Source organism: Eptesicus fuscus, chromosome 12, assembly GCF_027574615.1.
Source record: "Eptesicus fuscus isolate TK198812 chromosome 12, DD_ASM_mEF_20220401, whole genome shotgun sequence".
Classification (NCBI taxonomy): Eukaryota; Metazoa; Chordata; class Mammalia; order Chiroptera; family Vespertilionidae; genus Eptesicus; species Eptesicus fuscus.
The window spans coordinates 87,478,401-87,506,080 of NC_072484.1; the positions used below are offsets into that span (position 1 = coordinate 87,478,401).

The 27,680-nt window shown below is 42.4% G+C and overlaps 1 protein-coding gene across 1 annotated transcript in view; it reads right to left on the reverse strand.

The window, feature by feature from the left end:
• Positions 1-27,680, reverse strand: part of ASXL3 (ASXL transcriptional regulator 3) — a 153,955-nt gene that overhangs the window by 47,052 nt on the left and 79,223 nt on the right. The window contains exons 7-9 of the mRNA XM_054723606.1: positions 27,442-27,559; positions 26,372-26,491; positions 13,355-13,518 (exon numbers count right to left, since the gene is read on the reverse strand). Coding sequence (XP_054579581.1) covers positions 13,355-13,518; positions 26,372-26,491; positions 27,442-27,559 — 402 coding nt within the window. The remainder of the gene's footprint in view (positions 1-13,354; positions 13,519-26,371; positions 26,492-27,441; positions 27,560-27,680) is intronic.

Genomic DNA, 27,680 nt, shown 5'->3' on the forward strand with positions numbered 1-27,680 from the left:
TGACTCCCTTCCTCCTATTCTAGTCATTTGTCATTTGTCTGATAAAACAAGGTTAAAGTTCCTTATTCTCCATGCTCACATAAACTGACAGTTGAGTGTTACATGTACATATATTATTAAGTTACTTATATAAGATAACAAAGGTAATTATACTATATAATAAAAGGCTAATATGCAAATCGACCGAATGGCGGAACAACCGGTCGCTATAATGCGCACTGACCACCAGGGGGCAGATGTTCAATGCAGAGCTCACTGCTGGCGCAGGAGCCTCTCCCACCTCCACAGCAGTAGCCCTAAGCCATCAGTCGGACATCCCCCGAGGGCTCCCGGACTGCGAGAGGGTGCAGGTCAGGCTGAGGGAGTCTCCCGCCCACCGCCCCTGTGCACAAATGTCGTGCACCAGGCCTCTAGTGTAAATATGAAATGCCAATATTACATATGTAACAATCTGATATGAGAGGGGCGGCAGTTGATCAACACTCCCTCCCAGAAGCCCAATATAAAAGAGGAAGAAGTGGTGCAATGCACAGCATGGGGTGCTCCCCGGCTTAAGTGAGCATGTGCTCCTCTGTGTACAGGGCTGTAATGAGCTCTGTTCATCTTATTGCCTATTACATGCAATGACTTGTTCATCTGTAATCCAATCTAGTTGATTCATCATTTGACATTTATTGAAGTAGATACCGACAAAGAGGATTTGAGGTTCACTATCCAGTTAGTTAAGAAATGAATACTATTCAAATGAAGTCGCTTCCCTTCATAAGCATAACGCCCAAATGCCAAGAATGGAGATCTCCAGGCGGGGTCTAAAAGGACATCTCTGGCCCCGAATGACTGACCATCCCCAGGAAGCGGCTTGGGCTGGAGGGAATGTGAGCTTTCCTAAGTTCTTTCAGATATGCTTTCAGACGCAGGGAAAAGCCCAAGTGTCAGTTCCATTAAAATAATTACATCTCAAGCACACATTTACTTTCACCTAAAGGCTTAAGATCCTAGTATTTTTTCATATCCTTAATACCTTTGAATTTTTATAATCTGTTAGGCAAATTGACATTTCATTATATACGCTATTTGTAGAATAAAATAACTGTATAATTTTAAAATCAATATATACGGTACATAGAGCAATTTCTAAGAAGAGTCTGAATTATTGCAAATGTCTGAGCTATTTCCATCGAGGAAAAAGACGGAAAGTCATTTCCCATTTGCATTTATAAAGGCTGCGTGACTTCTTTAAATATACACACTGATGCCAACAGATATCAATAAATCACACCCCCGTGTGCTGTAAAATGTCTGACACACACATTCATTTTCCTAGTCCCAAATTCTCTGCAAAGGGGACTGTATAAATGTTCCATTTCAGTTTAATGACATTCACCGTTCAAATTATGTGCATTATTGCCAGTGAGTGCAAAAACCTGAAGAGCACAGAGCGAGATAGGATTTTAAAGCTCCTACACAGTACATATCCGTCCGTGGCTAATCACTTAACAGACCACAGCAACACAGATATAAATGCAGAACAAAATTGGGAGATCAGTAAGAATGCGTTGAAATGCGGCAATTGCCATTTGGACAAAAAATAATAGGCATCATTTACTCAGAAGCAGCTGGGGATGGTCTTGTACGTATTTGGAGAAACAGCCCTGATGGACCCGCTACCAGCAAATGGAGGCAGAAATGAGCCTCACTTAGAAACGATACCGATGACAGAAATGACAACAACCTATTCATCAGTGATGTTCCATTTGAAAGTGTAATAAAAACCTAAATATGACTCCACTTTACTTGAAATGTATTCCACCAGCTGTCATAGATTTTTAAAAGGTCACACAATTGTTCTGTGTAGACACAGTGGATAAAGTACACATCCTTAGAGCAGGCAGGGTCTGCTCCGTATAATCCAGGAGGTTCTAGAAATCCTCCAAGCAGATCTTGCAGAGAGCTGAGCACAAAGGCGTGTCCGGCTACAAACCCAAGCATTGAATTTATTAAGCCAGCATTCCCGCGTGGGGGCTGAATGAAGAGCTAGCCACAACCCTACCTGCTCCCTGGCAGGGGCCGGTGCTGCTCGGGCCCTTGTGTCTTTGGTTTTGATTCTGAAACTTAGGGCTGCAGCCAAGGAGAGCACTTCTGATCCACATGTTGACCTGAGCTGACCATATCTTGAGACTCTAGAGCACTATTCAACTACATGCACGTCTTCCTTTAAACACACATCTACCTCTCCGAGACCTCCACTCCTCCCACCCGCTCTGCCCTTACTCTCCTCCTGATCCAACCTGCACCCCAAATCAACCATTTCTACAAGCTTTTCACAAGTCCTCTGAAATCTCTCAGCTCCTTCCCTGTGAGCCTCTGTAACCTTCAACCCCTGCAAGACCCAACTTCTGGCAGAGCTATTACCAAGCCGAATGCGCAAACATTTAGCATGGCTGAGGTGAAAAACACAGCAGTAGGCCAACTGGGCCCGCTGCCCCCGACCTCAACTGAGGTCTCAATGCCGTTCAGCAACAACTTTTCCCAGGATGATCCACAGGACCGTCCATGGAGCTGCTTTCCAAGGGCTTTCACTCCCTGAAATCTCAGTGCTCTAATGACTGATCACACACACACCCCTCCCCCGCTGAAACCCCCTCACTTCCCACCGCACTCCACACAGTTAGTTATTTCTTCACGCATCCCTTGCTGCCTCTCTTCTCTCTGACCTCGTGAATTAGCACTTTTCTCATTTGAACCAGCTTCTTCTCCAATCCTCATTCCTTCCCATCTAGTCTAAAACTTTGGTCGAGAAATCAAATCCTCTCTCTTTAATTTCTCCCAGCAACTGCCTCAACTTTTAGGGCAAAAGCATGCGTCAGTCTACCGTCGCTTTAAAAAGCACCCATCTTTTGCTGTCCCCAAATGCACAATAAACACTGCCTAAAAATATGTACTCGGTCCCTGCTTCTCCTCCAAACGCAGGCACCACGTCTTGATTTTATTTCTGAAATGTCTGCATTGGACTGAACTTGTCCTCCCAAAATCGCATGTCTAAACCATCACCCCGGACGTGTTTGGAGACAAGGCCTTTAAAGAGGCGATTCAGCATAAATGAGGTCTCACGGGTGAGGCCCGAATCCAATGTGACTGGTGTCCATGGAAAGAGGAAGGGGCTCCCGGGATGTGACGCACAAGGAAAAGGCCCCGTGAGGACCCGATGACCAGACAGAGAGGCCTCAGGAGAGTCCAGCTGCCAGCACCTTGGTCTGGGACTTGCAGCCTCTAGAAAGGTGAGAAAATAAATGTCTGGTTTGGGGCCACCCACTCTGCTTTTTGTTACGGCACCCCCAATGAACTAATGCAATGCCTCATAAACTAGGCCTTTCCTTCTCGGTCTATAATGGCTTTGGTTAAAGTTCTTATGTATACAGGACATACTAAACTAGCCTAATATGTGGTTTCCCAGCTTGTACCCATTCATTCATCCATTCATTCCAAAAGCATTTACTGAGCACCTACTACATGCCAGGCACAGTGAACAAACAGAAGAGACAGAGCTACTGTCCAGGGGCTTCTATTCTCACGAGGAAAGCACAGGGAAGGACATACACAGAAAAATAAGGCAGAAAACAACTAAAGAGGGTATGCTCCATGGGAGGGGAGGCGAGGAGAGACCTTGGGAGGAGATGCCATGGAGACTAATTTGGGGGGTGAGAATGAGCTGGCCTTGTCAGAAGATACTGGAGAAGCGTTTCTGGAAGAGCTGATAGCAAGCACGGAGGCTCCGAGAGAATTAGGTTTGAGGGACAGGAAGGCAGATAGTGTGTTGGGGAGCACAGGAGACTTGGTTGGAAAGTTGTGAGGAGGACATTCTGAGAAAAGGGAAGTGTGTGGAAGGCCACCTGCCCTGTTTATCGGAATTCCGACTTAGGGGAGTGTCGAAGGTGGGCCCCGCCCCCTAACTATTCCTTGACCTTTCTAAACAAGTCTGTGCATGTGCAGACCCCTGGGTGTTTTCTGTGCCAGAAGCCAGTTCCAGCATGTCATAACTGCAAGAGTTTCATCAAAAGGTTGATGGAACTTGGGGACTCAACAAGGGCTGAGTCACCTATGTTATCGCCTGTTGGAATTGGCTAAAGGCATTTCCCCAAACCTAAAAGGGATGCATAAATTGATTGCTTACTGCCAGACAGCTAAGGGCATCTTAATCTACATGTTATTGCTTCCTACTAGCCAAACACCTGAACAGCCAAAGGCAGTTTCTCCCAAACCTGATAATCTGACAATGGATTGTGTATACAAACCCTACCCTTTGATGTGTATATCTACCTCGCCTTAGGACAAATTGTGTTAATAAAAAGCAAGGGGTCCTGAGACAAGGAGAACTTAGTTCCTTTAGATAAGTCTTCTCTGACTCCCTATAATGCCTTCCAAAATTATGTTTCGTCTCTGGACTCTAATTTATGCACAGTACCTTCTCCAGATTGCTGAACCCTTTCTAGATGCCAGATCAAAGACCACCAGCATTATACTGGAATCCTTATGCTTAATCCCTGGATGCCCTTGCCTAGAGGACAATGTAAACACATATGTCCTCCCAAGATTACTCACCCTGTTGATTGTATCTAAAGATAAAAATTCCAGTAGAAGCCTAACGAGGCAGGCAATCGAGGTTGCCTGGCTTCTTCAGCCAAGCCGTCCCTTAGCCCTCTCCCCCACAATGAAACTGTGTCGGAGTAATCTGTTCATCTGTCGCTCAGCAATAGTGTGGCTGAACCACAGGGAGGTGGAGCATGGGGACTCTCCCTCCTTGGCATCGCGCTTCATTCCTCCAATACAGCCCCTTTCTTACGCTACAACTCCGAGAATGTCATGGTCAAATGTAAATGTTCAGTACATTCCACATTGCTTGCAGACCTATGAGGCCTTTCCTAAAGGCTTGCTCCAAACCACCTTTCTAGCCTCAACTTACCCTACATCCCAGCCGTCTCAACTATGTGTTGATGGACATCGTATGCTGCTCTGCTTGTGGCCTGGGGCAGGAAGCATCATCAGGGGAAAGAGCATGACCTGGAGTCAGACAAATCTGTGTTCAGATTCCGGCTCCCATGTTGTTATTTGGGAGAAGCTGGGTAAGCCCTAGTGTCTCCCTGACCCTCCGTTTCCACATAGAGAAAGTTGGGTTAATGTACAGACCCTCTGGAGAGGCACTGTAAGGGTTAGTGATAATCTATGTAGAAGTAATTGCAAGTAATCAATGTTGCCATTGGCACATACTGTTCCCTATGCTAGAATATCTGCTACACTTCTTAACCTGGTCAACTTCCTTTATCTTCTGAGATCCCAATTCATATGACAACTTTTCTCTGAAGCCTTCCTACCACCCACAGACAATATCATCATCTCCTCGATGTTGCATATACCACCACGTGGCGTGTTCTGTAACTACAGGTTGTACATCTCCATCTCCTCTGGAATCAATGCCCCTCAGAGTAGGAACTGTTACTTCCTCAAAGGGCTGTCAGTGAGTTGGGGGCCTAGCAGGCATCCTCAAGTTAGGATGATCTGAGGAGAGGACATGTACAAGACTATTCATAAAGGTGTGGTCTGTGTGCGACAAACCCTAGAGGACAGTGTCATGAACTAGAGCTGATAATGGGCTGGTATGTGACCTGAAAGGCAAGGGACAAAGGGCTTCACCGAACGTAGCGAGGGCTGTGTGGGCAGGACCCTCTGATAGGAGCTGGTCAGCGGATGCAGCGGTGTGGACCACACAGGGCAGATGAGGGGCTCAGTCCCACTCTTCCTCCTTCACCCAAACTTCTGTTGGGCTCCCCCAAAGCTGAACCCAGTTAGAATCCAGGGGGGCCTTCTCTTTCTCCTCCTGAACAATTCAGGCCTTAGGTTTTAAGTAATGTAGGCCTCTGAGCCACAGAGGAGGCGGAGGGGGCCCACGATGACCCAGAGTACAATCCCAGGACCTGTGGGGAGGCAGGTGTCCATGTGGAGGGAAGCCCGGAAGTGGCTGTAGAAACAGCATGGTGAGGACGGCGCCTGCTTGAGGAGTGGACGGAGGTGAGTATCAGAAGTCAAGCGGGAAGGGAAGGCTGCCCACTGTGGCCTGGGGGTGAGAGCCCGTGTGCAGGAGAGAGACCATCCACAGCGGAGGTGTGGTGACGGGGGGAAGACTGGCTACCTACAAGGGGACTCAGCAAATGTTTAGGTATATTAAGGTTCCTCACTGTCAATAGAAGACAGCTTTGAAGAGGGAGAACACTGGGGTGGACCATGAGATACAGAAATACATCTATAAACATGGAAATAATTGTGCTGTATTTCTCTATTGTGACTAGGCTCACACCCTTTTTTTTTCTATAAGGTATTCTTTATTTTCAAGACACAGATGTAAGAAGGTGTTCATGCACCATACATGAGCACACATGTTATGTATTCACTAGAGGCCCGGTGCACCGGTGGGGTGCCTCGGCCTGGCCTGTGCCCTCTTGCAACCCGGGACTCCTCGGGGAATGCTGGACTGCCAGTTTTGACCTGATCCCCACAGGGGCCGGCCTGTCTTACCCAGTCCCTATTGGGGACTATCGGGGCCTGGGAGGGACCGCGGGAGTGCTCCAGGGCGTGTCCAGCCCATCTTGATTCATGCACCGGGCTGGTTTCGGCTCAATCCCCGTAGGCCAGGCCAACGAATCCGTGCACCAGGCCTCTCATATAAGACCTTTGATTAATCCCCTCCTGCCCTCCCCCCTTCCTCCTTCCCTTTGAGATTCATCAGTCTGTTCCATGTTTCCATGCCTGTGTGTTGAGCATCTGCCCCCTGGTGGTTAGTGCGCATCATAGCTACTGGTCGAATGGTCCGATGGTCGTTTGGTCACTTAGGCTTTTATATACACTGAATGGCCTGATTATTATGATCGGTGAATGCATAATAATCTGGCCACTCAGTGTATATCCTATATAATAAAAGGCTAATATGCAAATTGTCCCCTCGACCAGGAGTTTGACCAGCAGGCAGGCCGGCCAGCCAACCACCCATGTCTCCTCCCCCTGGCCAGGCTGACCGGATCCCACCCATGCACAAATTCATGCACCGGGCCTCTAATATATATATGCACACACACACACTGAGTAGCCAGATTATTAGGCATTCAGAGATCGTAATAATCTGGCCACTCAGTGTATATAGATATTCTATCCAGATGTCCTAGCGCTGCCTTAGAAAAAAAATCCAGATATTTCATCGCTCTGTCCTAGATCTTGGGAGCAGCAACACCCCTAACAGTGAAGAGCACGCGTTTTGGGAAATCTTGGTTTTTAAATACCATCCTCTACCAAAGGGAACATGGCCCCTCGGACAAGCGGTACAATCCAGGGCTGGGGCACACAAAATGCAGATGAGACCGGAACTGCCTGACGAGCTTCAGAGGGATAAAGTGCTCAAAGAACCATGTCAGGAGACACAGGAGCCCCTGGAACAGGCTCCCAGTGACCCAGTGCGGGACAGTCAAACACAATAACCTACTGAGCAAACAGGAGACGGTGAAACCATGCAGGCATAAATAAATGGATACATGGAGAGTCTAAAGAAGAGCAGTATATCCACACGGTTTAAAAGAACCTTCTCACAAAATATGATTTAATTGCCACAGGGAAGCAGTAACTTTGCCCTGGAGGAGCGTGGCAGATACACTTTAATCAAATGATCAAGTGAACATCATCAGTATTGAGACAGATCAAAACTGTGTGCCACTTAATAGCTACCAGGAGAAGAATACAGCACCATTTATCATGTTCCTCCCCAAAATACTGCATGTGAATCTAATCACAGGGAAACATCACACACACCTCCAAAGTGTCAAAACCACGAAAGTCTAGGGACGACTGAAGAAGTGTTCCAGAATGAAGGCGATAAGGAGACATGACAACTGAATGCAATGACAGATTCTGAACTGGATCTTGTTGCTCAAAAGTGACATTACGGGGACAACTGGCTAAACTTAAACAGAGTCGAAGAATCCCATGGTAACAACCATCACTGTTAAATTTCTGATCGTGATTGCTCAGATTGTGCATATGTAAGAGAATATCCTTGTTTGTGGAAAATACCACCTTTGAGTCACAATATATTGGGAGGGGGGACAGGATGGGTCATCAGGCTGGAAATTTATTCTCTATGTATCTTTACATTTTCTAAAAGTTTATGATTATTTCAAAAATTTCAAAAACAACAACAAAACCCAGGAGGCACAGGTCCTCCTGGTGCAGGAGTCCATGCATGAGCTAGCCTCCCAGAGCCAAGCAGAGCGCAGAAGGCTGAAGGACGGATCCAGAGGAACAAAGGAAAGACATCATCTTATCCCTCAATGACCCCCTAAGGTCCATTTGCCACTGTGGCCTGTATGTGACCTCCACACTGACGATTTCTCGTGGATTTGTATTTTCTATCTATTCTCTGGCTCCTTCCCACACGCTTTCTTACATTCTCTCACAAATACATGTATTCCTCTGGGATAACCATGTCTCTCAGCCTCCTCAAATTCCACAGCTGACACTGGTATCCACGCAGATTTTATCACTAACTGAATTTTATTCAGTCCCCAAACCTGAACATATAACCACTTCTGGACATTTCATACCGAAGAAGCATTTCAACCCAACATGTTAAAACTCACCTCAACACTTATTCCCGCCCCTACAGCAGGCACTGCTAACTGACTAGCAAGCTTCGCCCCATCCCACCCCCATTACATACCCTTCTAATACAACCTCCTCAAAGCCAGATTTCTGAAGTATATCTGACCTCTACCACAGTGCACCATTTTACCGCTAAGGTTCAAGAATGGGCCCTGTTGCTTTAAACCGCTGTGCATAGTCTATTGCCTTGGCTATTAGCATCATTGTTTTAGAAGTGACCATGTGACCTAAGTAGTACCTTTAGTGTGAATCCTAGGTCCTCTTTGAAATACTGTTATAGAAGTATTCTCTTCATGAATAGGAACTAAGAGGCAAGTACCCTTTTTGATTTTTTGATTCAGGTGTAGAATAGTGCCAACAACAAGGGAGACAATTTTAAAATTAACTCACTAATAATAATTAAATGGGTCCTTAATAAATACTGGAACCAGGGCAGCAACCAGAAGCCCGCTCGAACCTCTCTCTTCTAATTACCTGAGACAATAAACCCCCTTTATATTTCAGTCGGCTGGAGTTCGATTTTTCTCTTCCTTGCAGCACACTGTGTGGAGAGTAAAATTAAGTGTGGCAATGTTCTAAAACAACTGGGAGTAAATAAAAATGTAAACGAAGATAAAAATACCTTCTTAAAAAGAAAGGAAAGTACAAATATAGGAAAACAAAATACCAGACAGGCTAGCTTAAAGACAGCTGGCACTGGCAGGAGAAACGGGAAAGCTAGCTTGTATTCTGAAGATGCCATGATGCAATGAACCCAGCTTCACGTGGCCCAGAGGAGGCCAGGGGGGAACGGTGCTAGGGGAGAAATCAGGCAGAGGCCTGGGAACATCTAAGGGAGGAAACAAGAAAGCTGGGAATCACAAATTTTGTAAAAATATGTGAAGACAGCTTTCACACAAATGAAATGCTCAGGTAGTTCACATAATTAGAATGCCTCCTACTGGCTCAAATAAGTCTATGTAATCAGATTCCCATCCCCGTGCCTTTCCTACGGGTTGGATTCTGTCCCGGAAAGTAGTGGTGCCCATTCCCGTTTGGATAATTCTAAGCTAAACTGAAACATCAGCAGTTTGGTAGCAGGAGAGAGGGTTTTGCTCATCTTGAGACAGAGACAGAAGAGCTCTAAATTCCTTGGTACCAAATGCTGATAGGATCACAGAGCCATTCGTCCTCCCAAGTCGCCCGAGATAAAAATCTCCACTGCCTCCTAGACCTCTCACAAGCCCATCTCCCAAGCAATCTCTCATTTCTTCCTACTCATCTGGGTTGAAAATATGCCTGGAATTCAGTCCTTTCTTTTCACTTTCAAGGCCGAAAGCCCAAGGTCAGACCCTTATCTCCGCTTTCAACTACTACAATGGTCTCTTCACCAGCAGCTCTGGGTCTTAACTTTCTGCCTGTCCCATCCATCATTCACAGGACGACTGGCTCTTAAGAGAAAATAAAGACTGTATTTTACTCATCCTTTAGGACCTTCTTCCCCTCCTTTCTGTCCAGGCACTAAAATATTTGTATAAATTATTCCATGCATGCCATTTCTCCTCTGAAAAATCTCTGATGGTACCCATTCCTTTCAGAAAGAGTTCAAAGAGTGTAGTCTGCAACCAGGTCATCAAGATGGCCAACTACACGACCCTTCAGCACAGCATCCCACCTCTTTCCCCCGCATCCGGGCACAATGAACTGCTGAGTCTCCTGGTACTCACAGCAGCGGGTCTTGGTAAGTGGCATGCTCTTCCTCTCTGTAAGAGTCACTGTCCCTTGATTCTACTTATGAAACACTGATGAGTACTTCAATGTCAGGGACCAGCCTGACAGGTTGAACTGGGCTGAGGTAGGGAGGTGGGAATTGAGAAAAGAAAGACAGGACAGTGGGATCAGGAGGTCTACGAGTCTTCGAGAGACTGTAGCTCTGCAAGCCATTGAGCTACTGCAGCTAGCTTTATTAACCGCGTAATGCCTTTTATACACAAATACTGAATAGGAGGTCAACAAAGAGGAATGTACTCTCTGTTCTTCTTAATCTCTAAGATAAAGCGGGAGGCCAAGTTCTCGGTAAATATTTACAGACTTTTGATAAAGTATGAAAGGTCTCTCTATTCTGCTCATCTGCTGACAATAGGAATGTGCCATCAAAACAAGTTAGATCGAAACTGACACTGGTATCCATGCAGACACTGCGTCAGCTTACACCTGGTCTCCAACACTTCAAGGTTCCATTATCCTTTCCACCATGAAATCGTCTCCAGTACCACTTTCAGACTGAAGTTCTTTATCCTCTGGACACTCAGAGGATGCTCTTTATTCTTCCATTTTGGCATTTATATTACTTTCCCCAGTCTTATGCTAAATTTGGTGTCGATCCACCCAGTTTTTAAGACCTAATTCCTAGTAATGAGCAAACTGTATATTGTACAGCATTTTAACACGAGGTTGTCTTTCTTCTCTGTTATTCCTCTAGAAGATTCATTCTTATATCCTTTGTATTTCGCAAAGTATATGAAGCACATACTACATGCTCAATAAGTATTTCTTGAGTAAATAATTTCCTAATGAACTAACTGTTATCTGTGGACAGGTATTGTGCCTTGCTCATCTATATTTCTCACAATGACTAGAAAAAAGCTGAGTAATAGATACTGTGCAGGCTGGCCTCCTGGCTTACTGAGCTATTTGGCTAAACCGAGGCCAACTTGTCATTTCTCTATTCTAAAAAGATGTCTTGACTATCCTTTATATGCCAAATCTTATTCTAGGAGTTGGAGACAGAATTGCCAACAAGATAAACCACACAGATGTTGAAGTGGAGGAAATAGTGTGTAACTACAAAAATCAGTCCTCACCACCACAAAAAAGTAATTTTTTTTTCTTAATTCCTGCACTCAATTCTCAATCACACAAGCTTGAAATCTAAGAGTCATCAGTAGCTTCTCCCTATATCTCACTGCAACTGCTACTTGACAAAATGTAAAATTGCTCCACTGGATGATGATGAAGATAATGATGACATTATCCTCCTCCTCAATTTCAATGTTATTTTCCAAATTCAAGCCCTCATTTTGCCTTTTTGAAACAACTAAAATTGCTTTCTAACCACTTTTCCCACCCTCATGCTTCCCATCTCTTGCATTCCTTTTCATTACTGCCAGAGTAAGTTTCTTAAAGGGCAACGATATTGTACATTTTAGCTGTGCTCAAAAGCCCACCATGGTTTGCACTGCAAACACAGGGAGAACACTTGCCAAGACCTTTTAGCTTTTATACCAAGAATCTCCCGAAATCAATTTCTGCTTTGTCTCCCCAGATTCATTTGCACAGTTCTACCTAAAATGCAAACTCCCAAAAAATTAGCTCTTGATTTTGTATCTGAACCTTTTACCTTCCATCATTTATTTTCAAATTCTGCCTATATTTCTCAGACCAATCTTAAATTTGTCTCTGATTCTTCCCTTCTGCATATGAAAGCTCAATATACTTTCTGCCTTCCCCTAAAACTTATCTGTTTCTATATCATGTTTTGATTATTTAGAAATATAGCTGATGTAGCCAACTCGAGTGTATGTAATCATTGATTTCATAAATATTAAACAATTTTTATAGAATGAAGGCAAACTTCCAAACACAAATCTTCTGAAAATGAAAGTAATATTTTTCCAGATATGAACAATAATCTCTACCAAAGAGATCTGTAAGAAACCTAGATGGCTCAACAAATTTTAAGTATGTATGAAAGGAGGTAAGTTAGTAGAAACAGAATCAAATAAAAAGCTAAAAAAATTATTCATAGTAATGTGAAAATACAGAATCAATCTTGCCCATTTCAATCTATGGATGTACCTATCATTTTGAGATACGAATTCATTTTGAGATACAAATTCATAAATATGCACACACTATGTCCATCAACTGGAAACAATATACAGTGTCAAAATTTATTGAAATAAGAACCACAAGGAAATGTTTCCTATTTACCATTTAATAATTTTTGTGATATTTAATAAAAGTTTATGTGATGGATTTGTTTGCCTTTTCTAAGGAAACAGCTTTAGAAGATGACTGATGCCTGCTATTGTGGGTCTATCTTTGTATTTCCTTATTTTAGAGGCCTTTCAAAAATACTAAAATACACTTAAAGCATTTCCAGTTGTACTAAAAGAAAGATAAAAGGTGATTATTTATAGGCAATCGTATTCATGATGATAGACTCTCAGAAGGCAACGGCAAACATAAATTTTAAATGCATTTGGAAAGAGTTGAGAATAAAAACATTTACATAATTTGTTAGAAGCCCTGGCTTTTTATTGCTACACTTCACTATTCCCGCCGGGCAAGGCAGCAGCTACTTCAAAGATGTATTTGATGATGGAATGTTTGACTTCTTTGTTTCCCCTTCCCAGGGTGGGTAGGTCTGCTGTTCTCACTCTATTGCAATGTGCTGTATCTTACAATTGGAATTGGCTCACTCCTGATAATAAAAAATGGTTTTGTTTTGGCAGACGAAACAAATACACCAATGCTAGCAATAGCATGTAAATTACATAAATATACTGTAATATTACAAAACGGTCCGTCCACTTCTCAGTCATCTTTGAGAATAGACTTGCCACTTTATAAATATAGCTAGTGAATAATATCAAATGTCTAAACTTCCACTTACCTGCCTATCCACTTCTGGGAGCAAAAGCAGGAGGTATTGTTGAAAATGCTGAGGTAAGGAAGCAAACGTATGTTTATTGATTAATGCCCTCAAGTTAGTGTTGACAAGAATAGATCCTGGGGTTTCTATGTCAATGTCCTCAGCTTTGGTCCATTTCAAGTGTCCTGTGATAAAGAGCAAGAGGCATGAATTTACTACGGACTGGAAACACCATGCACGTGTACACACAGATATATGTATATATCGAGCATATATATATACACATATAGATTCATGAATATATTTAATTCTACCCCTTTTAAAAATGGTATTTCAGAAGGAAATCTCCAAAGCTTCTTTGTGTTCCTATTTGCCTAAGTTGTTTTTAATTTTCATCATGCATACTTCACTCAATGTGTCCATATTTTTGTCTCAAAGGAGCCCAGTTCTAGATAAAGAAGTACTTTATGGTCTTCCAATTCACCAGAATTTAAAAGAAATTTGGGGAGCATAAGTGGTAGCAAGTACAGTATTTGTAGATTCTATAATACACAGTATTTGTAGATTCTATAATACACAGATGAATAATAGTGCTGGGAATTTAATAGAGACACTGGTAGCACCAGTAGCTCTGTGGTCCCCATGTGTCAAATAGAGCACCAAGCACTGGATTATTTCAGAAGACTCTTATTCAAGGTATTTTGAAAGCAATAATATAAAAAGCAACCTTTATAAATATACTAGCTGCATGGTCTCTAAAGCCAGTATGCTTTGAAGGATAATTCTATGATGCAAGACGCACTGGCCTCCAACGGGAGGCCATATTTAGAGTTCATAACTGGAAATACTGACACAAGAAAGTAACCTACCATGAGGGATAGTCAGCTGATGCATCAAACAGAAGAATTTCCACTCTTAGCTACTTGAGTTAAGAGAACCATTTGAATGTGATATTAATAGAGTGTATTTTCAATCATTTGTTGATAAATTACAGCTTATGAGCTATATCCAGTCCAACTGTTTAGAGTCCCTAGGTCTACCTCTAGGGAATTCAATTCAGAGTTGAATAGTTTCACAGGACCTGCAAAGCCTACTGCACTGTCTCTCTGTCCTCTGATAGAAAAATTGCTGGCCTTTGTTTTAAATAATTAGAGACAAAAGAAGGAATAAAAACCATTATGTAAAACAGGACACTATGATAAAAAAAAAAACAGACACATTTGAAATATGACCCTATATATGTCTAACAAAATTAGTTCTTTAAAAATTTTTTAAAATATTCAATGAACACAGCAGAAGAAAGAATCTATATATATATATAAAAGCCTAAGTGTCCATCCAACCGGTAGCTATGACGTGCACTGACCACCAGGGGGCAGACGCTCAACATAGGAGCTGCCATGATGCACACTGGCCATTTAAAAAGAAACAGCACCACGGAGCTGGTGCCCACAAAGCAACACACGGTTTCCCCCAAGTGGGACACAGGCCCCACCACCACCCCAGAGCAACACCCCACCAAATTGCAGCCAATGCTGACAAGAACCCATGGCGCAAAATGCGGCCAACAGCCCAGCCCAGCCCGGAAATGGTCGCTGTGGGCGCCAGTTAATGACATCATATAGCAACACCCGGCTTCCTTTCCCTAGTGACTAGCCTCCTTGCAGTTTCTTCAGCCCAGGAACACAACTTGCTTTGTAGCCAGGTGCAAATATTTTACACTTTAACCAAATGTCCGTGAAGCGTTTTCATGTGCCTCATCTCATTTGCTCCTCACAGAAGTCCTGGAGTAGTAGGAGACTCGGTAGATCCTATTTTCTTTTCATTAGCCAGAAAACAGAGATTTAGAAAGCTCAGAAACTTGACCCGACTGAAAAGAAGACCTTGAAAATGACTTCAGGTTTTCTCACTGCACAGAATATAGTCAAACACTGATGCAGTTAAATATTTCACCCTTTGTTCTCCCTGCGTGATCTACAATAATAATCTGCTTCATGTTGATATTTACTGCTGTGTTGCTGACAATCACCTGAAAGAGAAGTTGGGGTGCTTCACTGGGCTGGAAAAAGTTTAGCTAAATCAGAAAGCAGGTCTAATTAAGCACATTTGTCTATATATATAAAGCTCTTGCTGGCGCCAATCACACGCGTGTGTTTCCATCTGTCATTGTCGATCATGAATTTGGTTGACACTTCTATTATAGAGAAAGGGCAAATGGCAATATTAAAATATTTCTTCTAATTAATTTCCTTTCGATGTGCACAAATCAGTGCACCGGGCATCTAGTTATTAAAACAAAATATAGAGTGGGTGAAAATATCTAGAATACAGGATATAAGATGATGAGAAAAAAAAAAAAAAAAACATGATAGAGAACGAAATCCAGGGAATGGAATAAGCAGTCTGAGTGCATATCTGTAGGAATTTCTGAGTAAAAACACACAGCAGATGTCAGAGAAGCAATGGTTGAAGAGCTAATGGCTGAAATCTTTAGAACTGAAAAAAAAATGACAAGTCCTCAGATAAAGTAAGACTCTAACTCTGAAGGACAAATATCCATGTGATATGTTGAAATCATAAAACATAAAAAAAAAGAATGTCTTAAACAATTTTGAACAAAAATAGATTACCTCCAAAGGGATGACAATAAGAGAGAAACCTTATCCTCAACAGATAACAGATGGCAGTGATGAATCTTCAAAGGGCCGAGAGAAAATAAGTGCCAATCTAGAATTTCATTGGAAACAGTCTCTCCAAATGGCAATGACACAAGAACATTTTCAGTATCCAAAATGGAAACTAACCCTTAGAGAATTTTGCTAAAATAACCAGTAAATGTTCTTAACAAATAAAGAAATTAAATCGAAGAAAGAATGAGTGAGTAGCAAAAGCCATGTGTCAACTAAAAGACTAACCCAGTGGTCGGCAAACTCATCAGTCAACAGAGCCAAATATCAACAGTACGACAATTGTAATTTCTTTGGAGAGCCAAATTTTTTAAACTTAAACTTCTTCTAAAGCCACTTCTTCAAAATAGTCTTGCCCAGGCCGTGGTATTTTGTGGAAGAGCCACACTCAAGGGGCCAAAGAGCCGCATGTGGCTCATGAGCCGCAGTTTGCTGACCACGGAACTAACAGAAACAAATCCAAATACACTTAATGGTGAAAAAGAATACTAATAACTAATGAGAGTTAAAACAAGTGGAAATAAAATAGTGGAGAATAATCGCAAGGAGATGGGAAGGTGTGATTGGACTGAGAACACTATAAAACCCTGGCATGGTTTGGGAACAGGAGAGATACAGGCTAGTTCTTTATTTGTTAAAACTCTGTAAGTAGCCACTGGGGGTCAGGGGGAGACTCATAACTTCAAAATAAATGCATGGGAGGAAAACTCAATCAATCAAATGGAAGGTATAAAAGGAGGAGAACTTTTTAAAAATTAAGCCCAACACAATCAAAACAAATATAAGTGAATGTCTGTCTTAGCTTTAAAAATACAATCCAATTATATGATGCTTCCAAGAGACATATTTAAACTAAAAATCACATGGAATGGATAAAAATGAGGAGATAAACTAAGAAATACTAGGCAGACATTCAAAACAATAACAAAAAAAGCAATCCTACCATATTAACATCAGACAAGACAGTCAAAGGTAAAACACATCTTATGTGGCATAAAAAAGATAATTTCTTAAGTGTAAAAGAAATAATTCACTGGTAAACATATTGACCTTAAGCCTGCATCTATTTAAATAGGATAGCATTCAAAATCTAAAATTGAGAGAATTGAAAAGAGAAATTGGAATGACACAATGCTAGTGGGAAGTCTTCAGATATTTGATCGGAAGTTGCAATATCAGACAAAAAACGTGTCTTAAGAATACAAAGGACATCAGCAACTCAATAATCCATCTTGTACTGATGAATTTAACCTATGGCACTGCACTGAGCCCTTCAGAGAAAGCAATGTTTTTGGCAGCACTCAAGGGACAGTAAGAAAACAAACACAAACAAAACAAAACAAAAAAACTGACCAGTGAGTCTCAACAAATATTGGAGAATAATATAAAACCTCATCTTTCTTTTCACAAAGAAATATAAGTAGGTATCAATAACACAAACACTGTTCAGTCCTCACATACTCATTATATATTTTCACATTCAAAAGCACATTTCTAAATATTTAATAAAGGAAAAAAATTTACAACAAAATTGACAAAATATTTTGATTCTGAATGATGTTAAAATTTGTAAATTGAAGCTCAATTGCTTTTAAAGGCAAATCCTATCTAATAAAAGAGTAATATGCAAATTGACCATCACCCCAACACACAAGATGGCTGCCCCCATGTAGTCAAAGATGGCCACCCCCATGTGGACACAAGATGGCCACCACAAGATGGCTGGCAGGGGAGGGCAGTTGTGGGCGATCAGGCCAGCAGGGGAGGGCAGTTGTGGGCAATCAGGCCAGCAGGGGAGGGCAGTTGGGAGGAACCAGGCCTGCAAGGGAGGGCAGTTGGGGATGATCAGGCCTGCAGGGGAGGGCAGTGAAGGGCAATCAGGCTAGCAGGGGAGCAGTTAGGCGTCGATCAGGCTGGCAGGGGAGTGGTTAGGGGGTGATCAGGCTGGCAGACAGAAGCGATTAGGGGCAATCAGGCAGGCAGGCAGGCAGGCAGGCAGGTGAGTGGTTGGGAGCCAGCAGTCCTGGATTGTGAGAGGGATGTTCAACTGCCAGACATCCCTTGAGGGGTCCCAGATTGAAGGGAGTGCAGGCTGGGCTGAGGGACACCCCCTCCTCCCTCCGTGCATGAATTTCGTGCACCGGGCCTCTAGTTGTATATATTAGAGAGTGGGAAAAATATTGAAAATTCACATGTTAAAGGTACAAATCAAGAAGTTAATACATGAACCCAAGAATAAAAACCCGAGAAAGAAAAATATGAAAAAAATTAAAAATTAAGGTAGGCATTCATGAAATAAAAAAAGGACAAAATAATTTTTCTTTTATTAGACTAATAAAATAGGCATACCTCTAGAGAGAGGTAGCATCATTAAACATGAATAGGAATGACAGGTAGGCACATGTTGAGATATGCTAGAGGTTTACAAGGCAAAAGTAGTTACATAGAGTTAAAAAGCACAAATAATACTACGACTTTAATCAATATCTTTGAAGACCAACTGTTACATGTTTATAAACTTTCAAATTTAACTTAAAAATAGAAAACCTGAATTTATAAAATCTTTAAAAAAAAATGGATAAATAGGCAACCCCCCAGCCCATATGCACACAAAGCACTTATCAGAAATAGCTCTAAAGATGAATTTTACCAGGACACCAAGAAACGTCACCATGACGTCATATTATACATATCCCAGTAACTAGGTAATGCAAGCAAGTGCTTTAATTCACTTTATGAAGTTCACATAACCTTTATTCCAAAGTAAGGATAAAGGCAGAATGAGAGAAATTTTCTTGGCCAACTCACTTAGAAACACAGAAAGTACAAAAGTTGTATCTATCTTTTTAAAATCTAAAGCAAATCTCACAAACGCCTAATATTTGTTGAGTCATGGTATGGATGTGTACATGTCCTTCATTAGCTTCTGTATTTTTCTATACATTTGAAGTACTTGACAATTAAAACAAAAAGGCAAGAGGGAGAGAATAGGGAAGAAGCTTCTTACCTTTATCAGAGGCAAAGGTAAAACCTAGAGACAGAAATGTTGAAAACGTAGGGAAGGAATTTGCTTAGTTGTTTTTTTATGATGTACAGATTCTCAATCTTCTCAATCTTACTTACCAACAGTAATTCTGACTGGGAGGGGGCATTGGAGAAATGAGAAAACTGAAACACTTTTGAAATACATGTTATGAGCCATGTGAGAAGCATGGATTACGCTGCTGGTTACAGTTTAGTTTGGTTCGAAATCATTAAGAATATCATAGGGGAAAAAAGATCCAGAGAGCTCCATGTTCTTTTATGGCAACACCAAAAGACCTGGTTCAAAGATGTCCATTTAAGCAAAAGCATGTTTCGTCATTTTGGAACAAAAACAGAACAGATGAAAGTCTTGCTAAATTTGCTGCCACACAGAATGTTTAATTCCTTTTTAATTCTCCTCAGGAGCTTACTCCTAACTGGCGTAAGGACAATCCAATTATATCTGACTGCCCTAGCTTCTTAAAGCTGGTACCTCGTCTCCCTACAGTATCCAGAGGAAGGAGAGATGCAGTCATTTTAGTGTCTAATTCCTGACACGAGAGAGTGTTAAGTATTTGAGGGCCGTGGGAGGAGGAAGAGAAGCCACAGTGAGAGTCCCTGCTACAGAAGCACCAGGTTGGTTCCAAGATAAAAACCATAGGCCTGTGTCCAAACGGGGCCAGGGCAAGTCTCCGTTATGTTGACCAAAGGGACCTGGAAGAGCACCAACCTGAGGACAGGCTGCAGGCGTCGGTGCTCTTGTGGATCAGCGGGTAGAACGCGGGCGGAAACACTCGGACTCCCCGAAGGGACCCCACACAGGATTTACACACAAAACACAAACCCAGAGACACACCGGGGCAGGAGCACACGCCAGGGCAGACCAGAGCGTTTGGGACACGAGGAAACTACAGAGAGAGTTCAGAACGAAAAGCGCGCTTCATTGCCTCCAAGGAACCGAGAGGAAGGTTTTAAAAGAGCTCAGAGGAGACACACGGGCTTTGGAAGAGCCAAGTCTGAGGGGGCACACGTGTAACTGAGGTCAAAATCACACCTTCTATGATGAGAATCCGCGTAGCCTTCACACATGAAAAACCGTGTAAGGAGTCTACCAGGGAGCACTGAATCCACTGAAATACAGTACCGGGGTCGTGAACTATGGGAATGCTGACTGCCAAACAGAATATAAATGTTAACAACGATGTATAAAAAATAATAAAACTAACCAAGACAGGGAGGCAGGAGGGGCTACGTGTGTAATTATTTCCCTGTCCTTTACAATATACTGTCCAACGTTAAGTGAGTGCTTAAAGAAGATAATCACTCCTCTTTCAGTTTTTCATTTATTTAATACCTTTGGAGAGGACTTTTAGCTATAAATAGATCTCGTGGCAATGTTTAGCAACGCTCTTTATACATTTTACTTCTGTTCTTCTTTAGTAGGCAGCCTGGGCTCACTTAAATTTTATAATTTTAATTTAAATGGCATAATACAGTTTCTCAATGATGACCTCTGGCTAGACTTACACATGAAGAGATGTCAGATCTGTTTATAAAACACTGGGAGAGGTTATTTTGGATGATAGATTGAGGCTTATTTTTCAATTCTTATTTTTCTGCATTGATTTATTCTTAAAGTATATAACATTTTATGAAACCAGTAATGTTATCATTCTTCACTACAAGAAAGATTAAACCAAATAAAATATATTGGAATGAATCCCAGAAGTTGGGCTCAGCAAGCACATTTATTCCAAACCCCTCAGAGACATCCATTACAATCTTAGACGAGTTTGGCAGGCACTCCGTAAACTCCTTCTGAGTGGGTAGGAAGAGCTATCATTAAAAGCTGGTTTAGGTAAATGACCCCTAATTTTAATTAAGGGAAAATGTGAGAAATTAATTTGTAAGACAGTGGTAAGAGAGAATAGCATTATTAAACAATTTTTTAAATGTGTACAATCCACCCTCCGAGTGTCCTGGAGACCACGAGATGATAATGTACCAGGGTTATCTCTGAAGTCTCCACAGGGGAGCTTTAAAATGAGTTTCATCCTTTGCTAAGATAAGCAGACAGGATATTAAACCAACTGATTAGGCAAGAAACACGTGTACTTTAAACCCCATTTTCAGCTGTCACCTACCTCTCAGCTCACTGGATGCGGTTTCGACTGCCTGATTATGTGGTAGTCTAATATGTACTGTTATAATAACCTGCAAGACGTATGATATAAAAGAGCTCTTGTAGATACTGTTAGCATTTGTTTTACGCATAACAGAGTAACGTTTCCTACCACACATGATTAAGAAATGGGAGAGGGCTAACAAAAGTTTTCTTTTTTGCTGTAACATCATCAGAAAAATATTCTATAGATCTGTTATTTTTTTTTTCCAACTGCACTCAATTGACCCATGTCTCCTGTCTACTCCATCAGAGAGCTACTCAGAGAAATATCCTTTTACTTTCCATAAATAATCCTGGTGAAGAACAAAACTAACAGAACAAAGATAAAACAAAACACCAATGTCACAAGTAGTGGGTCCCTAGGCTGTGATATATTTCTCACAGATTTCAAGAGCAGAACTGCGGGGTGTCAGCACTCACTGCATCTATTTTCATTGTGTGCTCCAGCCCTCTCCAGGGAGCTGGCCTAGGCAGGGGCCCGAGGAGGCCTGGGGGCACCCTCCACTGCAGGGTCCTCAGGGAAACACACTGGGTGCTGGGCTCCACTCCTGAGGCTCCGAGACTCAGGCAAAACCTCCACCTTGAAGACGGTGACTATCCTGCAATTTGACAAATTAACATGGCCAGAGACCGAAAGCAAGTGCATGAGGGGCGATGAAAAGTATTTCATATCCTGTTCGGGGAATCTCACAATGAGGATGGAAATTTAGATTAATACCCTAAAGTCTGATATTTACTGAGTTTAGTTTCAGAATCACCTGAAGTTAGGAAAGATGTGTAGCATTTGTTTTCATTTAGAACTAGAGGCCTGATGCATGAAATTCATGCAAGGGGCTCGGCCCTCGCAGCCCCAGAAGGTCGTCCAGGACATCCAAAGGTCTTTTGGAAGGTTGTTCAGCTATCTGGTCTAATTAGCATATTACGCTTTTATTATTCTAGATGGCTTCAGTAGGTTAGGGCCGTGGTCGGCAAACTGCGCCTCGCAAGCCACATGCAGCTCTTTGGCCCCTTGAGTGTGGCTCTTCCACAAAATACCACGGCCTGGGTGAGTCTATTTTGAAGAAGTGGCGTTACAAGAAGTTTAAGTTTAAAAAATTTGGCTCTCCAAAGAAATTTCAATCGTTGTACTGTTGATATTTGGCTCTGTTGACTAATGAGTTTGCCAACCACTGGGTTAGGGCATTTATACAGTTACCTCTACTTGGAGATGGCAAAGAAGGCGAAAACCACATTTCTGAAACTGTACGAATTGGATGTCTAACTCCGCTGGGAAAAACAAATATTTAAGAACCAGTTCTCCCTGTCTGGCCGGCTGGGAGTGTTGGGTGTTCATCTTTTTTCACATTGGTTCTGGAGCTACACATTGGTCCTCAAAGAATGACCCATCCCAAGAACACAGGGTCTCTTGGGAAAGTTCATTTTATTCCAGGGTATCTAAGTAACTTGCCTACTGTGCTGAAACCCATAGGATGCCTCAGACATCCAGACAAACCTACTAACCCATCTGGTTACCTATAAATAATTCATTCAAAACTTATTCAGCTCTGACTGGGTAGCTCAGTTGGTTAGAGTGTTATTCTGGAACGTCAATGGTCAAGGTTATGAGTTCAATCCCCAGTCAGGGCACATACAAGAATCAACCAATGATGCCCTGACTGGTTTGGCTCAGTGGATAGAGCGTCGGCCTGTGGACTGAAGGGTCCCAGGTTCAATTCCGGTCAAGGGCATGTACCTTGGTTGCGGGCACATCCCCAGTAGGGGGTATGCAGGAGGCAGCTGATCGATGTTTCTTCTCTCATCGATGTTTCTAACTCTCTATCCCCTCTCCCTTCCTCTCTGTAAAAAATCAATAAAATATATTTAAAAAGAAAAAAGAAAAAAAGAATCAACCAATGAATGCATAAGTAAAACAGCAAAATTGATGTTTCTCTCTCTCAAATCAATAAATATAAATTTAAAAAGTGTATTTAGCACCTACTAGTAAGAGGGATATAAGGGGTGTGGTGAGAACCTCGAAGATGGACAGAAGGTCATTATTCCCAAGGAATGAGCAAGGTTAATGGCAAAGAGGGGAGAGCAAAATATCCAAAAATGTGCCTTATGGAGTGCTAAATACCATCCAGACTCTACAAGGCTTCACAGCACAGAGAAGCTTCCACTCTGTAAGCTCCCGCAGGCCACAGAGCATCGGAACAACCCTTTCTGAAAGAGACATGGGCTACTGTCTGGAGAGGGTCACATGTAACCCTTTTTCACTTTTACATTTTTTCACTTTTCACTCTAGAGTATCGGGCTTCGTAAGTACTACTGACTTCAACAGCACAAAATAAGCCATTCCCCTAAGCTGCTTGCTAGGTTAGAGAGTCGGTCACACTTCCTTCCTGTAATTATCTTCCGTTTATCTTGACAAATGTTTACCTTAATTGACTTAATTGAAATCCCACCTTTTTCCTCATCTCTTCATTTTACAGGATCAGCCAAGAAATCGTAGAGTTGCTCATTCTCCTTCTGTGTTAGAGTAACTAGCGTGCCTGCATTTTTTTGTTTGTTTAATCCCCACCCGAGGATAAGAGTGGAAGGGAGGGAAGCGGGGGGGGGGGGGGAGGTAGAGAGAAAGAGAGAGAGAGAAAGAGAGAGAGGAAAACAGAGAGAGAAATATTGATGTGAGAGAGACACATAGATTGGTTGCCTCCCCCACACACCCCACGTGCCCCTACTGGGGCAGGGATGGAACCTGCATCACAGGTATGTGTTCTTGACTGGGAATCGAACCGGAGACCCTGCACGAGCTGCCACTTCACACCAGCCAGGGCTAGTGCACTTGCATTTTAACACCTCTGGCAGACTCATGTGACAGAGGGCCGTGCTGCTCCTCAGGGGTGTCCATAGGTCTGCTCTGTCGGCTAAAGGATTTGACAGTCAGACCATCCCCAAGATTAACAGTGGAGACTGGAGCTGGCTGGGCCTTCGCTTGTATCTTAGCTGTGTCATTTATGGGTCTGGGCAAACCTCCTTAATCCTCTGGGCCTGTTTCTTCAGCTGAAGAAAGTGGAAATAATTCTACTGTACATAATTGAAGTAGGGACTAAATGAGGAATCTTCTGTCAAAACACCTAGACCATTGCATTCAATATGGGCATGAATATGAGTTTACTGCTCCATTCTTTCATTAAGGGGCTTCATTATTTCTAGCACTTTGAGGTCTAAAAGAAAGCAGGTTAAAAAGAACACAGCGGTCTCCTTTATTGCCTTTGTAATTTGCTAACAAGTCAGCTAAAATACTCTCACAATACAACAATTTTTTAACAAGTGAGCTTCTTACTGGCATGCAGGACTCCTAGGCAACCATTAGATAATAGGAGATCCTGGCTGCAGACCGGAGCGCCTGGGAGGATGCTGATCACCAGCACACAATGGCCTTGACTTCCAGTCCTGAAGTTAGCTAAGCAATTAAACAGCAAGGCCTGTGCCTCGAAATTTAAAAAAATATATATTTTTATTGATTTCAGAGAGGAAAGGAAAGGGAGGGAGAGACAGAAACATCAATGATGAGAGAGAATCATTGATCGGCTGACTCCTGCACACCCCATATTGGGGATGGAGCCTGCAACCCAGGCATGTACCCTGACCGGGAGTCAAACTGTGACCTCTTGGTTCATAGGTTGATACTCAACCACTGAGCCATGCCGGCCGGGTGAATTTTCTTAAACTCATGATATGACACTGAATTTACTGAGTTTGTTAGCAGACTATTACCTGAAGGTTAATGACTTTTCAACTACTTTGGGTATCATAATAGGGTATTTTTTTTAGGACATTCTTTATATATCATTCTCCCATTACAGTTTTCTACTTCAGAAGCTACTCATGTTAAAGAATTGATTTTACAACCCCCCAAAAGGCTAGTAGAAAAATAAAAACTACATCAGTATATGCGTAAGTGTGGTTATACACAAACACACACATATGTTTGAGGATACACAAAAACTATAAAATTATTTAGCTTTGGAAATAATGCAAAAGCGATAATTACGCTACATTGAAAAAATTAAAACAAAAATAAATTCTGCTTCCCAGAAGATATCTAAAAAATATAGAAAGGCTTTTTATTAAAAGTATGTGCCTAGGAGTTAGCAAAATTCCTGGTATATAGTAGGCAATCAATAAAGAGTTACTAAGAAACTAAAAATAAATGCGTCAGAATCTTGCTTGAATTTTGCAAACACAAAACCTCTGCAAATAAGACCTACCCTAAATTTCCAAGAAAATAAGTGCAGAACCAGTAATAAAGGTCAGGTCAATAAATTTGTAGTTTCTATCATTTTACGAAATGTTGCAATGACCCGGGTCATTATCATTGCCCTTGTTCAGGGGTGAAATAACTAAGAGAAATGAAGCCATTTGGTCCAGACTTCCAGCAAGGCGGAGTCGGCAGAGAATGGCAATGCTCAGCCCAGGATCAGTTTGTTTTCATCTTTTTACTTCTCCTCGTCCCTTTCCCCTGGCCGCCGCTGTGGAGCTCCTGATGAGAGGTCATCAGGAAGATCTTCAGAAGAAACTCTGGCGCTGACTTGTAAGACCCCTGGACGGCGTCTCCCACACTGCTCAGCAACCTCACACGAGTTTTCAGACAAGCACGACTCACTATGTCAAGCAGCACGGATTGAAAAGCGAGGCCGAGCGGCTTACCGCAGCGGCCCCCCAGGACATGTACCCTCAGCTCAGTGAAGTCTTTATAAAGCTGCATCTCCCCCCGCCCCCATATAATATATTCTTATCAAGTGAAATCCAGTGGGGGGAACAAAATTTTGCACATCAAATAGAACCATACTTGGCTGATAAGTACTTGAAGATATATATATATATAATTTTAAATATCTTATCTTTAGCCTTTGTTTCATACAATAATGTCATTCACAGATTTTAGCTATTTTTAAGCAATATTTAATCATCTTAATGCTTAAGGTCATTCCGTTATAGCTACATTTCCTTATTTAGTACCCTTTTGGTTTAGATAAATTGGAATGATTTAAGAAAGGTTCGTTTTACTCTTTAAAAAAATGTTCTGAGACTCTCCATAATTTCATGCAAAAAGATAGAAATCTCTAGACTATGAAATGTCATCGTCCATTGAACACTCACCTAAACCAGACTTTTTTAACCGTTTTAAGTGCTGACTTGTTTGTTTTCCAGTGGGAGATTTTTGCCCATGTTTCATTTCTTTATCTGAACTGTCTGCTTCACCATTTTTAGATTCGGATCCTAAAAAAGGAAATAGTTATTAGGTCATTATCTTCCTCTTGCTGTCCTTGAAAAGAAAAATCTCAAATTGTTTTAAAAGGCTGAAGATATAATCTCCTTTTCTAAGAGTTAATTCATTACCGTGGGCCACAATCTCATGCCTTTACTGGCTACAAAGAGAAAGCCCAATAAATCAATCACTCTGAACAAAAAGCAAGAACAGATGGCCTAATAGTGGAGTCAAAAACACGTTCGCTGATCTGACAGCTTATAGAAGAAACACTGAGATCTTTTGTAAAAATACTCCAGTAAGCTCCAACAATATTATATCACTTAGAGACGATGCAAGACAGAAAGATGCAGCAAGCAGAGAAGCTCGAAGAGAGAGAGAGAGAGAGAGAGAGAGAGAGGAAATCATACCTTTATAAATAACTTTACATTGCAGTAGGCACAGAAAATGCAGCCATCGATCTACCATAAACAGAATGGTATGTCGCTGATAAAGTGACAGGAGGTAAATTAGAAAAGGTCAGGGCGCACGGAGGTGAGAAGGATGTTGCCAGAACACAAAACCTCACCAAGGACGCCCGGGGTCGCAGCCGAGGACCACAAAACAAGGCACACCCTCCGAGAGCTGCAGCTGCGGGCACTGCCCGTCAGCATGAGGCCCACCATTGAAGTCCCGCACCCACACAGAGGCCCCGGCAACAGCAGAAGCCCGCCCAGAAGGACCCTTTCTCAGCCCTCCTGACGTGAGCAAAGGAAGCGCTCTGCTGATGAGTGAGCTGCTACCTTTGTTTAAGGAGCAAAACGCTCCGTGTTTTTTAATCCGGGAAAGAATCAAAGGCATAGAAACATTAAACAAAACCTCAAGTGGAGCCATCACTCGGGTGCAGAGAGAATTCCTGGCGTCTCCCTTCACGAGGGCCTCCCCGGGAGGCACCGGCCCGCGGACCCTGCCGGCTCTTTACCTGACGGCGAGTCCGACTGCTCGTCCGACACCTTCAGGGGCGTCAGCACGACGCGCGGCACCGTCTTGTTGACCATCACGGAGACTCCATTTCTTCTCTTCTGCTGCTGCCTCAGAGCCTGGGAAACGGGACAGTAAAACAGAACATAAAGATACAGCCCGACTGATTTCCCGCGATTGAATGAAGTGATCCATTTGCCCATTAGAGAGAGCCTTGGATGAGACTTCAATGTGCAGAGC